The sequence below is a fragment of the Cyprinodon tularosa genome, unplaced genomic scaffold (assembly GCF_016077235.1).
Source record: "Cyprinodon tularosa strain WSP-4 unplaced genomic scaffold, ASM1607723v1 ctg85, whole genome shotgun sequence".
NCBI classification, from domain to species: Eukaryota; Metazoa; Chordata; class Actinopteri; order Cyprinodontiformes; family Cyprinodontidae; genus Cyprinodon; species Cyprinodon tularosa.
The window spans coordinates 311,704-329,692 of NW_024039618.1; the positions used below are offsets into that span (position 1 = coordinate 311,704).

Genomic DNA, 17,989 nt, shown 5'->3' on the forward strand with positions numbered 1-17,989 from the left:
GCAAAGAGAGTTTACTCAACCTCTGTTCAACCCTTGTTTAGTAAACTCAGTGTCCTCTGTCTCCGCTCTCCTTAGAGGCAATCATGATTTTTTTATTTCCTAATTTAATCAGGAAATTTTTCTTGTAGTTTTGTGCATAAAAAAAAAAATTATTCACTAGGTCTGAATTGTATTAGGGCTGAATATGTATTACTGATATCTAAAAATAAGAAATCCTTGTCAAAATGACCAAACGAAATTACATTCTTCTTAAATAAACCTTCTGGATGTCTAGAAATGTATTTCAGATGTCCATATTCCTATTGTTAAGGGTCAGCATTTCTGTTATTTTGGCTATGAAGAAATGTATTTCAGATATCATAAATACATAGTCAAGCTGATAAATGTCAAAACGGCCACCTAAAATGTGTAAAGATTTCTCAATATATAATATATAATTCTTATTACAACCATGTAGATTTTTTTACTTTCTGTAATTTAGAACCTCTATTATTACAGCTCTGACTAGGAATGTGATTTTGACCAGGAATAATCCTATTTTAGTGATCTACAAGTGGAACAACACAGAGGAGAGTGCTTTTAATACATATTAAAATGGCCTGCCATAGAGCACTTCATATAAACCTATCTATTAACTCAAGCACCAATCTTCTCTTTCATAATTTTCATCTCCTTTGTAGGTGTAGCGCTGCTCTTTCTATTAAAGAAATTCTCCTTTTTTTCATTTCTGCATCAAAATCTCTACTTCCTGTGGGGTGAAATGGGGAGTTCCTGACCGTAGGCTAGATTAATTTAGGGTTTAGGAATTGAATTGCAGTTTGCTAAACCTGCTTTTTGAAGTGGACCCCTGGTCTTTTTTCAGTCCGATGCTGAAGCTATGAAAAGTCATTGCTGCCACTCTGGTTTAGGGTGGAACTGCTTGTTCCGCCAAATAATGTTAAAGAATCCTATACATCCGGATTATGTTGTCGAACATTCCTTGTACTGAGGTGCACCTTTGGTAAGAATTTCATTAAAATGCATTCATAATTTTTGAAGTTATCCTGTTCACAGATGGAGGGACAGACAAACAAAAACACACAACACAAATAAAAACATAACCTCCTTGGTGAAGGTAATAGAAACTGACCAATTTTTCTGACTGCATTTTTTTTTTTTAGATGCATGTCTTATAATGTACAAGAAACACGCCACTTGGTTGAGATACTCTGCATAGCAAGTTACACTGTTTTAGTTATAGCTATGTTTTTACTTCAGTTACCAGTAACACAAAAAGGGCAAACTGGAAATAAGATGATTTCCTTTATATAAGGAAAAATGTCATTTTTTCTGTAAATTACTCACAGTTGTACACCAGCTGTTGGTTAGCTACGCAGGGCTACTTATTTACCTCACTGTAATATAATTCTCTAGTATATTTATACTGGAGTATCTCACTTGATGCTTTGTCAGTCTTAAGTCTCAAGTTTCAATCTTTTTCTAACACAGATTGAATAAGCATTACAAACATTAAGGGGAATGATTGATGAGACTAAGATGTATCAAAGCCTTCATTTGCCAAGAGACTTTGATTGATTAGTATGTTTTATTGTCTGTTAAAAGCTAATAATTGCATCATTTTGACCATGTGCTTAAAGAGCTTAAATGTGTTGAGTGCTACAACCAGCAGTCAATATGCTCTCACTTCATTAGTGTAATTAAGAAGGTCTTTGGGAAATCAGAGGAAACATTGATTTCCTTCTGCATGACTTATCTGATTAGTTTTCTGATTGGTCCATGATACTTTTAATAGCCCATCTCTTTTAAGAGCAGAAATCAGCTCTGCTGAGTGTCTGATGGGAAAGTGTTGATTTGTATACCTTTTTTTGTGAAAACGAATACATGAAAACAAAATAAACAACTCTTTGTTTAACATCCTCAAAAGAACTTTTTTTTTTAGGCATTTGATTATATTAATTAGACATGAAAAGTTTTTTGGTATTGATACTCTTCGCTAATATTCAGATGAGAAAATATCTGAAGTATTAACCCCATTTAGGTTTAAATAAGGATATTACTGAGGGATAAAGGTGTAATTGTTTGACTGAGCACATTTATGCTCCTAGTATTTGTAATACTGGAAACTTAAATGACCATTTCTCCAATATATGTGACCATTACAGTTCTTTCATAATACACAGCTTTATTGGAAAAAAAAAATCAGCAGATAACTCCTTTTATTTTATTGTTTTTTTTTTTTATCTCTTTTTCTCTTTGGGAGCATTAAAGGCAGATTTATCATTCAGATCCAGTTTGACCTAAATTTTAGAGATTGGATTGTCCAGCATCATATCCTAAGGTAACATAAGCACAGGAATTTCTGTACATTTCCGGAAAAGGATAAACCTCCGATCAGTTTAAAAAAACAATCATTAATTCTTTCTGTCACAGCTTATGCCTAAAAGCCTTTTTCTCATTTCACTTTCATTTGATTGTTTATCTGTGGACAAAATTCACATTGTGCCAACACAGATCAAAAGGCACTGGTTGAAGTCACCTGTAAATCTTGGTAAATTCAGATTATTATGCGTTTTTTAAATCTTTTTGTTCAATCTTTCCTATTTTTTTTAGCCCGTGAGGTCTTTTCAAAATGCATGTCCTACAATATTTTTCCATCTTTAGTTTCTAGTGGAAACTTTTAACACATTCCATGATCGTTGAAAATTGCTTTTTGTGTGGCATTGTTCCTTTCTGTTCAGTCTAATGATTAGAAATATCAAAAGAGAATATTATTCTCTGGCTGAAAGAGTAGTCAGTTTTGATAAAGCACCTAAACGGATATGTCAGATGTGTTGGACTCATATAAGCTGGTCCTAAAAGACAGATTACTTAAAAAAAATAGGAAAAAATGTGTCCATTACTTCATGACATGCTGAAAATGGTTCTTCAGACTATACATTGCTCATAGCAAAATGCATACTTCCATATACAGTATGTGGCTCTTTACAGCATAACGCCTTTCAACTTAAACGTCAACCCCTGATTTGCCCTAAGAGTGGGTACATTCCAGCATTACAACCCTGGAAATAAATCATGCAATTTGATTGTGTTGTGCACCCTAAAGGAGAAGCATGTAGAGAACACATTAGAAGAGAAGCAGCACCCTTGTGCAGATCGTGTCATGTTTGCTAAAGAGAGGAATGTGTTGACAGAGGTTAGAAATGCACGATTTAGTGAAATAAGGTATTAAGGCACTCAAGAGGATTTCTGGTAACACAAATGTGCTGCTTAGGGCTTTGATTTAAAACTGGATGATCAATGGTGCTGAAAGATTCACTGACTTTTAAAGGGTTTAAATGTAGAAACGAAGTGCTCGCTTGTGTTATTAGGAGACTATAATGAAACAACTCTTTTTCACACAGTGTGCTGCCTCAGGCAGCGATGATAAATTGCTTTCTATACGTCTAAGCTGCAATCTTTTCTAATGTGTGTCTTGCTCTGATTGTGTGCTTTTTTTATTTCCGTTCATGAAATCACCTCTGAATTTCGTTTTCATGTTTCTCATTTCAATTCTGAATCATTTTCTTGTTTCATTTGTGTAGCTGTCATTGGTTGAGTTTAACAACAGCCAGGTCCTAAGAGTGCAGCAGGCATCCGACTCTGCAGCAAAGCTCTGCTGCTCCCTGCAAGGCGGATGACCTACTTTTCCTCTCTAGGCAGTAGCATACTGTATCTAGCAATGTAAAATTCCTCCATCATTATCCACTCTGAATGCAAAAAAGGGTTTAGGTGCTTTTGAGTGGGAGGTGACTGCAGCTGCCTGAAAGACTTGCAGATTTTGGCTTGTAAACAGGAACTACTGAATCCAGCTTGCTTTGACACATTAATGCAGCTGGGGTAATTCTTTTCTTGAGATACTGAAGAGGGGTTGGTGACTGAGAACAGGAGCTAAAAGAAAAACTCAGGCGTATGCCAGCTAATAGAAAAAAAAGATAGTTGGTATGACTTGATGCAGAGCCAAGTGTGTGGTCACAAGTAGATAATCAGCTCCATTTAGAAGACTGTCTTAAAAAAATGCAAGACATCAAGAACTTATCATTGGTAATCGAGTCGTTATATTAGACAGCATTCTCTGTTGATGCTACAGCTATAAAACATATGCATATCACAACAAAGAGAATAAATTGTGCTCATTTAGTCCTTTATTTGTTGAAACAAGATTTTTTTTTTTATTGTGCTGTTGGAAAGCCTGTTTGTTTACCCTTCAGTGGTGCCAGGTTAGTATAGGGGAATGCTTGTGTGGGTTGAGCAGCATAGTTTAATATATGTGAAAAAAAAAACTTGGAAAATCTCCCCTACCAATGCCAAACAGCGACCCATACTAAGCAACCCAAGACCAACACACTACATCCACAATGTTGGAGTTCAGGTATGTCTTAAAAAATAAATACTTTGTCAGTTTTGTTCCAAATCTAACAAAACTCACATCCTGTACATATGTTAGGAATTATTAGAATGTTTTTATTTTCATTTTCTTTCTTTCTTTTTGCAAATAGATTTTTTTCTTTTTTTGTAGAAAAGCTGATTTTTCTCCTTGGATCTCTCTTATAAATTCTATTCCGGCCATTCTGCTCTTTATTATTTACTCATTAACAATAATCAACAATGGCCTTTGTGATAAAGTCTGGCAATGCTTCAGATTTATTTTTTTTTTTTGTGGTTTTTTTTGTCTGGTTTCTTTTGTAAGCTCCTGCATAAATCATAACAGCAGAATTAGAGTTATTTTGGAAGACTGACCCCCACTTTAAAGTTTATCACCAGTTGTTTTCGTGTGTGAAAAATTGCTTTACCTGTGTTCGTAAAATGAAATAAATATAATTTAATTTAAATTAATAATTTTCCCATCTTAACTGCCAACCACTTTGTTTTTATAATCAGGACACCATGTGCCACTTTTTGGGATATTTATAGCATCCCTCACTTTGTCAACATTTTTGAAATAGTCTGTTAAACTTTATCAAAAACTGTTGAATAATTACTAATAACTGGTGATTTAACAAGAGGCAATTATATTTTCAGAAATATGTTTAATAATTGATAATTGAACTTTAATGTCCCACATTTGAGAACTTTACCTCTGTATTTAACCCATCCACTTTGGGAGCACAGGGCTGCCATTCTGCGGTGCCCGGGGAGCAGTGTGGGGTTAAGGGTCTTTTCCTTAGGGACCCAGAGTGGCAGTCTGTGGGAGTGGGGCTCAAACTGAGAACCTCAGGATTCCAAACTCTATGCCCTAACCATTAGGCAGTCATTCCTCTGTTTGAATGTTTGATTTTTTTTTTTTTAACCTTATAAGGAGAAATCGCCCCATTTACTTTGGTTATTTTTGTCTAAAATTCATCAATTTGTTTGATCTGAAACATCCACGTCATTAAAAATACATAATGAATAATAACAAATGGGACAGGTTATAAAAGCTTTGGGTATTGTTGCCACATTTCAATGTTTTATCTCAAAGTGTAATTTAGATTAAAATTTTTGTCTTGGTAATCTGATACCTTGAAGCAGTCTTTGATTTCAAATACTACTTTTTAATTCAATTTGATTTCGAAATCAACCAGATATTCTAATTGTACAGTTATAAAAAGATTAAATTTTTTAGGATATTGGGAGTGCATTCAAGACAACATTAAACTACTGTGCTTAAAGTTATTATACAGTCAAAATCTTGTGTTGTTCCACTCGTTCTAGCAAAAGCACTTTTATGCACTTACATGTCCACTCATTTGTATGTTTTTAATGGTAATAATACTCCGTATTGTGCAAGACAAGTGGCTATTTAAAAAAAGGCATAGTGGCACATCTGTGGCTTTGGATTTGAAACAATAGCTTTTCTGTAAGGCTTTAAATAGAGAAAGAATAATTTTGTGTTGTCTATTCAGTGTCACCACTGCTCTGAGGAGGCAGATCTGTAAATGGCTGAAACTGTTAATTGAATCTGAACAGTCGTGACACCAACAGTTGGGGGTAGAGCTGAGATTTGAGAGAAGAAGGAATCATGCCACAGCCAGGATAGTGAGTCATCTTTCTGTGGCATTTGCTCAGACAATAGGTGGCCTATGATGCTGGCATATGCCAAAATGTGGTAAAGGGCTTATGTGCTGCTCAAAGTAAAATGTCTCTGCTGAGGTAATGTTACTACAGATGGTTATGTGTGTAACATGGGCACATGAAGACTGTTCTTAAAGAGACTGTGTTCAGCGTATTGACAATTCTTTTTTTTACCCTTTTCTTACAATTTGTTGAAGTTTCCAGTTTTCCTGCACAAATTAACTTAATATTTCATATTGTTTATTGCTTTATTGTGAGTTTCCTGTTGAGTGGGTTATAAAAAAATACATATTACAGTATACATTAGCTCAATTCCCAAGATGATCTCACTATTTTGCCTTTCGCTACCATATTCCAAAAATAGAACAGGTTTAATTACGGTACAAATTCTGTTATATCTACTAACACCTACCAATGTTTCTCCCCTGCACACCGTTTAGACCACTAATTCTACATTAGCACCAGTAGCAGACCTAGACTAAGGCATAACTGCTGACTTTTAAACAGCCAGCAGAAGAACAAGGCAGTCTGGCTTCAGGTTGTTGCTGATGTTGCAATTTCACTTCTCCAATGGCGTGACTCCTTATTCTGTGTGGCTTTGGTTCTCATGCATGTCTGATCTAATGCATGCATGCAGATATGAGAAACGCATCCCTCTGTTGCACACACGTCTAAATCAATTATAACTAGAAGAGTACTTGGAGTGCGCAGACCTCCACCAAAGCAGCAAATTTTGTCCATATCGTTACTTACAACTATAGCCCCATGATCTGGATCATTACCAAATTTAAATGAACTGTTCCTTGGCATGAGGCGAAACTCTGGTAACAATTTCCTTAAAAATCTTTTCATAACTTTATAAATAAGCCTCTGGTGTTTGTTCTGTTCTAATCTTTTTCATTCACTCTGCTTTCTTGTTTGATTAGCAGAAGAGATTTTGAGTGAGGCATGACTCACCTTTCCTGGATTTTTGTCTTCAGTATATTACTTCTGGACTCTTTTGAGTCCGATGCTGAAGCTTTCAAAAGTCACTGCTGCCACCCTTTGATTTAGGGGGGGACTGCTTGTTCCACCAAATGATGTTAAAGAATCGTTTTAAAAAAATCCAGCATCCACATTATGATGTAAATCATCACCAAAATGTAATGAATATTTCCCTGGACTGAGGTCCACCTTTCACTAAAATTAATTCATAAGGTTTCAAATTTATCCTGTACAAAGACGCACAAACTTTCCTAAAAACATAACCTCCTTGGCAGAGGTAATCAGGGTTGTGCATAAATGTGTTCAATGAACAGCTTTCACTGAATACATTCATATTTTTAGTGAATGATGTACGCTTTATAAGAGCGATGTTCACTCTGAGAATGAGCAACGCACACAGATCACGTTTGCGTTCAATTGATGACACTTTTAATTGGATGATGTCTGGTTTTAAGGCACTTATTAAGGCAAATATCATGACAGATCAGCATGTCTACTGCTAGTACTATTCTGCATGATTCAGACACATCTAGTGGTATTTCTGATGCCAGTTTTGCAGATGACTTGGCAGAGTTGTATGAACTAACAAAGGAAAACTTGGACAAAAAACGTTTTCAAGTTTTTATGCAAACTGTGCCCACCAGGGCTTAACAAACAAGTCCATACATCAGCCAGGTCCTCAAAAAATTTAAGGCAACACATCAAGCTAAAGAATCTGAGCTATCTGGGAAAATGTCTGCTTCTGAATGAGGAACGTAAGAAATAATTTTAATACAGATCTTTTTAGCAGAACCTGAATGTACCTGTATGTTTGTATGTAATGTGGCTAAATAAAGGCTTCCCTGCACATATAGTATGACTGCATTGAGTGTTTTTGATTTATTTCTATATACAGTCATATGAAAAAGTTTGGGCACCCCTATTAATCTTAATTATTTTTATTTCTAAACATATGGGTGTTTGCAACAGCTATTTCAGTTTGCTATATCTAATAACTGATGGACACAGTAATATTTCAGTATTGAATTGAGGTTTATTGGACTAATACAAAATGTGCACTATGGGATAGGTTTATTAAAACAACAGTAAAACAAAATAATCATTTTAAAGGACTCTTTAATTATCTTTTCCAAATAAAATGCAGTTAGTATATCAGTAAACATAAACATTGATGTCATATTGGTGTTTAATCTCTTATTGAAAGGAAGTTTGTTTTAACTTTATAAATAGCAGCTCAAAAAACTTTGTGTTTGCTATTATCTTCTGTTGGCTCGTTTACCAACATTTAGCAGCACATAAGTCATGTTTCACAGGCTTTTTTGGTTTGCTTTCTCCACAAAGCTTATTTTACTACTAATTTCCAGTTAAATAGGTCAGTGTTTATTTACATTGATAGCGATAGCTCTAAAATGGGTACATTCTTATTTATCTCTCATAAATAAAGATGGTTTAGCTGAAACGATTACATAATGCATAGTCTGCTGTGTTGGTTCATACTCAAACTTGGCAATTTGGCGTAAATGAAAGCAGATGTTTAAGCAAACCGGTGATAACAGAAGATGGAGAGATAAAGTCCGCAAGCTAAACCTATACAAATACTGGAACAGTTATGCAGCCATGCCCCCACAGAGTTTATCCTATTACCACAATGCAATTTTGAAATAAAAAACAAACAAATCCCTGCGTTAATTCATAGCATTCTTCCAATCATTCTTGTAGACATATGCACACTCAACATAGAGAATGGAACAGCCATGCCGGAGGTGAGCAGGTCCATTTGGTCTGTAGTTATTACTTTATCAGCCAACAAGGCTGATTAAGCTCATCATTACCTTTAAAATGAATGGCGAGGAGGGGAATCTGGTTAATTTTTCTCATTCTTTAATAACCTGTTTCTGCAGAAAACACCCTAGTATGGCACCTAGGTGAAGTTGGCCCAGCTAATTTTTACTGAGATTTACATGAGGTAGGGGGTAGTTCATGCAGGCTGAGACGACACGACTCTATTTTGAGTTTATTGAATTGAATACAGGGTTGCTGTCTTCAGCCACAACTCTTGACTACTACATCTCCAACTCTCCTGTCTACACAACATTTGTAGCTCTCTGCAAGACTCTCCCAGAAGTTCTTAGCAGAACCCAACAAAAATGATGGCCCCCAGAGTTCTGTCTGAGAAACTTGTCTGTATGAGATCTATTTATATAGTTATAGATTTAGGATTTAGTAATTCTTTTAATTATTAGTTGCATTAAATACTATACTTTTTGTAATGCAGAAAGTATAATCAGCTTATATACACTGGTTAGTTTGTTATTTACTATATTTTTTCCTATACAGCTAGCAACTTGATAATCATTGGGAACAATCCTCATAATTCAGATGAATAATGGATGGGACACCTTTATTTTCAATCGACTACTTCTTTTTCCCCCTCCTGTGGAAAAATGTATATTATAAACTAGGGTTGTCACGATACTAAACTTTTCAACTCGATACCGATACCAAGGAAAATATTTGATTTTCGATACCATTTTCGATACCACAAGGATAAAAACAAAGACTCCAAAATTCAACAGAAATATTTTCATTAATAAATAAAATACAATAAATAAATACAATTAACAATAAGAACAATATTTTGAGGTTGTATGCTGTGCACAATATTAAGCAAGCTTGATAAAAAAAAAACTTGTAAAATTTCAATTAAGTGTTCCTTCCTTGGCTATGCTTTGCACAATGACACTAGCCAAACCGGTTAAGTAACAAAAATAATTCTCAGCAGCTGCACCTCTTACAAAAAAAAAGTCTGAAACTGAAAAGTGCGTAGAATTATTTATTCACACAGTGTTCTGAAAGTGCATTTTCCTCTATTCTGCACTTTAGATGAATGACTGTTTAGGTGCCACTGGTTGTAGCACTGTATCGATACTTTTAAAAACGAGTATTGTATCCGGATACAACGTTTCAGTACGGATACTTTTTTGAGTATCGATACTTTTGACAACCCTATTATAAACAGACAAATCTGTATTCATTGTAAGCAAAGCCAAAATCTAGAAATCCCCTTTCACCCAGCTGGCCAGCAGTGCACAGCAACAACAGAGGAAGGGAGCAGTACTCTGTTATTCTGCGCTCCAATCGCTTGGGCACTTCTCTTACATCCAATTAGATAGACTTTAATTGAATACATTACATCTACTGTTTAGAACTCTTTCTTTTGGGGAAAAGAAGGCTAGAAAATAGACTAATATTCCTTTGATGCAGACCATAAATGTCCTTCTCTCACTCAATGTCACAGGTTTACAGATCAACCCTTTGGAAGACTTCACTACTGAGCAAGATAGCCAGTTCTGTTAGTTCATATGACTGCCATAAAAAGGACTTTATGTATATTAAATATTTAGAAACGGATTAATTACTGAGTAAAATCTAAAAAATATGTTCTTGACACAGCATAATTTTTGTCACTGTGGTAAATATAATGTTTACATTTGGAATATTAACCAGTCTATTATCATGATTTAGTTTTGAGATCGCATCAAATCAAACCATGATAATTGAAGTTAACATCAAAGGAAAGGTCAGTTTGTGATTCTAGTTAATCATGAAAGGACAGTGATGTTTTTCTCATGTGCATATTACTCAGCTTTGCTTCGTCACAGTGACTAAACAGAGGATGTGCAATTTCACCCCGCCGTGTGCCAATTAATAACACTCACGCCGTTAGATCTGATATCTGTATTGCACCCTATATGAGTTTAGATTTATATCCACCCCCGACAGGTTGTTATTTGAACATGAAGAAGCAGACATCCGGCCCAATATCAATCCCACCCTGTGGGCATGCAGTGAGTGAGCAGCATGACTTTTCACTCATGAGACAGACATGGACTGATTGTGATTCCAGCTGTGAGCATGTTTAGTAATAACAGTGTATTTCCACGTGAGTCTAATGAGCAGAGTCCACACATTTTTTTATGTTTATAAAAAGAGGAACATTTTATGGAAACATTTTCTAAACAATGGTTCATTGAACTAGCCGATATCACTGCTCTTTGTAAAAGGCCCAGCTAACTACTTTGTTCAGCAACTCGGGTGCTTTATCAAGTAACAAGCTTTCACCATCTTGCAGTTTAACTGTTGATTTGAAATCTTGCCAAAAATCTATAAATACGTGCTGTTTAAAATGACTTTAAACACCTATGTTTACTGTTAAGTATACATGTTTTTTTGTAAGAACTAGATGGGGGTGGCAGGTTCTCTCCACCTTTATCATCAGAGATGGAGACTGCGAGAAAAGAGAGGAAGCCATCAGCCCTAAGCAGAACTTATTTAAAAGAGATCATGTCTGACTGCTCCCTCCTCTCACATATGGTGGCTCTCGTTTATCCAACCCAAAAACTCTTAATGAACAAAAATGAGTCTGCTTTAATGTCTTCTGAAATATTGACAGAAAATATATATCATTTTATAATTTTGTAATTGAAAGATTATGCATTTTCCTTTCTTTTTCCAATTTTACTGTTTTTTTATTTTCTAATAAATTTTTATTTGAAGTTTTTTTTAATAACGATCATAGTATTTTTTTGAATAACATCATAGCATTATACACTTTGGGTATATGATGCAGATGTGTTTTCATCAAATTTAATTTGCTTCACTGTAGACTTTTATGATGTAGAAAATCAGGATTTATTTTCATTTTCCATTATAAAAAAAATATTTTAATTGATTTTCAGTCCCAAAGCAAACCACCATGTTTAAGATGAACAAGTTGGCAGAGAGCAGCTTCCCAGGATAGAAACACTAAAGGCAGTTTCTCTGGGTTGTTTTTATACATTGACGAAAGCCAATACCATAAATCAGGTGCAATAACCCTGTTTAAAAATGACGGCTTTTAGACACAAAAGCAGGAAAACACACATAGCCATCACAAAGCCATGGAAGGGCAAGATTTGTGTACAAAAAGTAAACCTGTACAATAAACTGTGTTTTGTCTTTAAACTGTTTTTATAATGTTTTTTGTTTGCATTCACATAAATGTAATGGTGTGATAACTTAGTATACATTTAATTGGCTTTTGGAATTTGTCTATTTTGAATTTATAGCCCCCCTGGAGAAAACTGCACCAGCCAGCACTGCGTATATCTATTATCCCTTACATGTTGCTACAACTAAAATAATAGCAGCATATCAGTAATTTAATAGTTCAAAGACTTAAAAAAGTGTACTTTGTTTCAAAAGCAAGTTTAAGGAGTCTTAATTGTAACTCAGAAATATCTGTACAGTATACTGTCAAATTGTTAGTCTGCACTTGCTGTGTCAAACACACAATGCTGTGAACTATTGTTTTTATACCTTTTGTTGTTTTAAAAGAAATCTGTGTATGTCCATCTAGCTTTTATGTCACATTAATACTAACAGCTTAATTTTGCAGTAGTTAGTACTATCCTTATCTTGAATCTTGAACACAGTACCATTATCAAATGCAAAAAAATACAGCTAGGTATTTTGTTTTCTGTCTACAACACTGATAAAATCCAAAAACATTGACTTTGTTAATAAATTTCAGCTAAAAGACATACAACAATAATAATTAGATTTAATTCTTTATCCCAATATTTACAGCAAGCTGACATTTTCTTGTAAAATCTGATGGCACTTCAAAAATGTTAGCCTCAAGCAGAAGAATAGTGTCTTCTCATGAAACACCCTGCAAGAATAATTAGAAAGCTCACTTCTTTTTCTTCCTTTTTACAAGAGTTCACCTCCTGCTAGGCTTCAAATATTAATGGAAGGGTTTTATTTTAGAGCCAGGAAGGTGACCTTCAATGTGTGTCTCTCTGTAGTGAGAGTAATACTCCGGTTTCAACAGCTACAATCGCTTTCAGGTCATTCTTAGTATTTTCATTATTTGCTACTCTTTATCTCATCAAAGCAGTCTTTTAACATTCCAATGCATGTAAAGAGGCAGGTAAAACATGAGATTAATACAAGGTATTTGATAAAAAAAAAAAATTGTCAGAGATTTGATGTTTTAAACATAGGCAAGTAAGATTCTAAATTTTGCACTATAGAACCGATTCATGTCCATTTTAATAAAGCAAAAATGTTCTTGAAAAATAAAAAGGAATAAAGAAAACTCTTTGTTATATTTCATAGTTTGCATTAAGAACCAATACACATCAGCAGAACAGCTGTTTAAGGTGATTTCAGATTGATTATCATCATGATTGACAACCTATTAGCTCAAGCAGCCTTGGAAAAGGTTTGCAGTTGATGGCAGCGGTTTCTAGAAGTTCACAGTAATGTCTTCCGAAATTATACTATAGTACAATTTGTTTTAGCTGTATAAGTAGCAGATCGGTCTCAATTTTCACAAATACACATATGTGATTCATACATGCACAGGACAAGATTCACCAAAGTGTGCTTATGTGTGTGAAAATTGAGACCGATTTAGCTCCATACTGTTGTACCAGTTTAAAATAAAGCGGAAAAAAACACAGCCATATTTTATTTTGTAAATATTTTCAATACTCATGAAAAAAATGTCTGGCAAGTAATTTTTATCTTTGTGGTAAAGAGGCAGGCTTTAGTTAGGCAGAGTCTGATATTAAGCTCTGATGTTTCAGTGTCCTAAGTAAACTTGCAATGGTGTCATTGTATTTAGAGCAGTCTGAATATCTGGAGGAATCAGAACTATTAGCTTTTTAACAGATACTAAAACCGGAAGATAGTCTGCAAACCAGAGCTGAAAAGACAGCAGCATTTTACTTAAAGTGCTATGTTAAAGGGGAACAATTCCACTTTAGAGCACACAGTTTTATATATCTGCAAGCAGTTAATGTCTGATATCATACTTGGTATATCAGAAATAAAATCTTAGCAATTAAGCTTATTTCTAAACTGATCAATTTGACTTTATGGTGAAACATCTAATCTAAAATTACGTTGTTATTTATACACTATTTGGTTATTGGTTTATTTCTTCCCTGCGCTCTTGGAATTAATAGAACAACATCATTTATATCTGGCAATCACATCCACTCAAATTGGAACATGAATCTCAGAGCCAGGTCATCAGTGGGGCAGGGTTTTCAAAGCAGAACCCTGCTACAGCTAAACTAAACTTATATTAATGTCTCAACAGGTGCAGGAGAATCTGGGAAGAGCACCATTGTAAAGCAAATGAAGTAAGTTAAGAACCCTATTTTTTTTTTTTTTTTTTTTTTTATCTCCATGTCCTTTTCTGGCTTATTTTGAATAATGGGTGAGATACTGTAAGTTGAAGTAGCAATAGTTTTGAAGCCCTTAAAATCCTGTTGTCTTTTGATGTTTCTTTTGATGTTTTTTTTTACATTGCAAGCAATATGAATTGTTGTGAGATTTGTTAATTCCCTAACTCCAGATTTTGCTAGGTTATTGTTTCCTATGATGAGTAAGAATTTGAATTGAACTTTTGTAGATCTCGTTTTTAGTTTTATTACTTTATATTTTCATAGGTACTTTTAAAGAAGTTAAGACTGTACAACATCACTTATCTTTTGTATGTGTTTTCTGATTGTACATTTTCAAACACAGAGTTCAGACTACGTCGTTTGATATGTTCATTTTGGATTCTTGCAATACGGTTCCCAGAAACATTTTAACCACTTTTTTGGATTTATGTCCGTGAGAAAAGTCTGTGATCACAGAAGCACTTGTTATTTTTCTGAATTCAGTAAAGCCATACACCCCCCTCCACCCAACACACACACACACACCCTCTGAGGAAACTAAATTATGCACATTCCTCAGGGCTAACCAGGCACTGTATCTATTTATTATGAATCTAAGTGGAAACACTTCATTGTTTTTGGAATAATTAAATTAATACATTCAGCCACATGTATATAAATCAACTTGTTAAAAAAAACACAAGACAACCCCCTGTTGTGTAACATTACACACAATAATAGCCTGTAGGAAGTTAGAAATGCACAGTGTTAAAACAGCTTAGAACGAATGAGGCCTCATCATGACTTGCCTCTGGTCATCATTAATCACTTCAGTGTTTTCCATCGGGCAGCCTGACTTTAAAATGAATAGAAAATTGTATCAGATTGCTCTCTCAGCATTTTGTTTTGCAGCATGATGTATTTGATGGGTAAACACTTCCATCATTCCTATGTTTACAATTACAGTGCTGCATAAGGTGGACTTGGCACAATGCATCAGCTGAATCCTGCCGAGATGATCTAGTTCAACAACATGGTTGCCAAATTTATTCACATCTTTTACATTAACCAATGACAGGGTATCCTAGGCAATCTGGAATACTATTTCAAATATTGTCTCTTGGTCTGCATGAGCAAGAAGGGAGAAATGCAAGTATGAACATAATATTTCAATTCAATTCTTCATTACTTATTCCATTGTTAGAAAGTCCCATATGTCCGTTCATCCATCCATCCACAGCCCTGTTTTTCTTGAGCGGATATTTTTTGCTTTGTATTGCTTATTTCTAATAAGCAATACAAAGCTTCCCATATTTTTATCTTAAATATTTCAGTATTATGGTTGCCATTTATATAATTTTATATTTATGCATGACTGGGAGTAGTGCCGGCACTGCATCCATCTTTCCATGCAGCTGTCCATCAGTCTATCCCTAATCTTTAAAGTGTCTTACATACATTTCGAATAAAGTGTTGTATTTGGACTCTAACCAAAGCATTCAGGACTGCAAACTGATTTAGACTTGGAAATGTACTTATTTTTCTTAGAAAGTGTAAGAAATCTGATAAGGAATCAAGGAAATTATACAGAATAACTTTTGCTATCAAAGTAGAATGTGTTCATATTATTTAATCTGTAACTTTATACTGCAACCTATGTAATTCTAAATATCCATACTGCTAATTCTTACTTTGTCAAATGCTTTATTTAACAAGTACCTGCACTTGCTGATCAGATGAGACTTTGCTCTGTACTGTAATCATCAGTTCAACCAGTACATGCTTTGCTCCTTTTCTCTTTGTCAATGGAATCAAATGCGTCCAGTTGCTTAATCCTTATTGACCCTTAAACAGAGGACTAGTGTGCACCATTGCTTGTTTTTATGCGTTACTGTTGTGGCAGATTATTGACTGGTTACATGGATGGTTACCCACCTATTACCACTCATTTCTATTTTAGGCTGTTAGAATCAATACTGGAATTGGTGAGGCACTAAATCATCGACCTTTTGATCAGTCATGGCCTATGAACTCTTTAAGATATATCTGATTGTTGGCCACAGCCTTGTTAACCATATGTTCACTGACACATGGTGTTAGAGCTATATACAGTATGCTAATGGTGATTTTATAAAAACAAAGCCCTTTATAATTAGTATCATCCAAAGTAAAAAAAAATGTAAAAACAAAAGAAAACAACCTAAAATAAATTATTGTTTCAGTGCATTTCAGTAACTGCACCCCACACTTGAAAGGGCTGGACCCATGACTTTAAGAGTATAGCTGAATTTACTCAGACAAAACAGGTGAGACTTTTTCCATTCTTTTTATTTCCCATTTTGTGGTCAATCTTAACAATAGTCTGGTAAAAACCTTAGGACAGAAAGACAGGATTGTTAATGAACATATAATATTCAGGACATACAAACTATAAATGAAATCAAAATACTTGAATCAATCGAATATTCATATACACATGACTGTTTTAAAAAATGTACCACAATATTGCACCTTGCCCAGACATTTAACCTTAAATACCATACAACACAACCCAATAAAGCACAACATGGATACACATTTCCCAAATTATTTACACCACTGCAGCCATTTTCAAATCAAGCAGCACAAATCAAACGAGGAGGACTCCGCTCAAATTACACATAATAAATTAAAGAGCAGTAGCGGTAAGATCCTATAAAAGTCAGATTTCTTACCGGCTGCCTCTTCAGTTTTTTGCCATGGGACTTCAATTCTCTTCAGCTAGTTTTCAGCATGAGTCTCTTACACAATTTGCAAGATATTAGCAGCTGCTTTCCTAGGTGTCATTTATGCCTTCACCAATGTGAAGCAAAGCACTAATAGCCCCGCGCTGGGCTGCCACCATTAGCAGGTTAGTGCAACAATTGTTCTACCTTTTTGCTTTCTGACCTCAAAATGCTTCACTCTGCTTCACTCCTCTAAAATGGATGAATGGTTGGATGGACAAATTCAGGATAATGATCTGAACTAGAGCTCAAAGATTTCCAACCTTAGTGTTTTTTGCTCAAATTAATGAAATATTAAATCTATTTTTTATATCCTGAATTAGAACTGCGAGTCTGACATGAGCCCACCCACAAATTAGGAACTCTATTATATTCCTCTGTCCTGGTGATAGAAACAGATACATTTGTTTGGATAACAGATGTATCTGTGTTTAAAACCTTACCTACACATTTTCCTAAATTAATGTTTAAAATGCAATTTTCAGTGGCGATTTCTTTAATCTTCTCAGAGAGAAGTACGCTTAAATGAAAAAGGTAAACCTGTTATGAGTTTAATGCTTAAATTTAATGCTTTTAATTTGTATTTCTCATTTAGAAAACTTTGCTTCTTCAAAGGTATTTTTTTATTATGTTTAGTGTCAGAGTGTTTACCTTATAAGATCATAAAAAAAATAGAACTTGGTTTGATTAATGATAAATATAAAAAATAATTAAAATATAATTATTTTCAAATGGAGATGAATATGAATATATACAGACGCCTGATTTATGCTTGACGTCTCCGTGACGTCCCTGCAGCCAAACTACATTGAAAATTCAGATTTTCATGAACCACCATCAATGTTAAAATTGAAATGATAATCCCTTGCTTCAAAGTTGGACCACTGCTTTCATAAATAATGTATGCTCCAAATATCCACCACTACAACA

At 34.6% G+C, this 17,989-nt stretch overlaps 1 protein-coding gene across 1 annotated transcript in view; it reads left to right on the forward strand.

The window, feature by feature from the left end:
- gnai2b (guanine nucleotide binding protein (G protein), alpha inhibiting activity polypeptide 2b) overlaps window positions 1–17,989 on the forward strand; it is a 55,796-nt gene that overhangs the window by 17,471 nt on the left and 20,336 nt on the right. Inside the window, exon 2 of the mRNA XM_038273010.1 lies at window positions 14,228–14,270. Coding sequence (XP_038128938.1) covers window positions 14,228–14,270 — 43 coding nt within the window. The remainder of the gene's footprint in view (window positions 1–14,227; window positions 14,271–17,989) is intronic.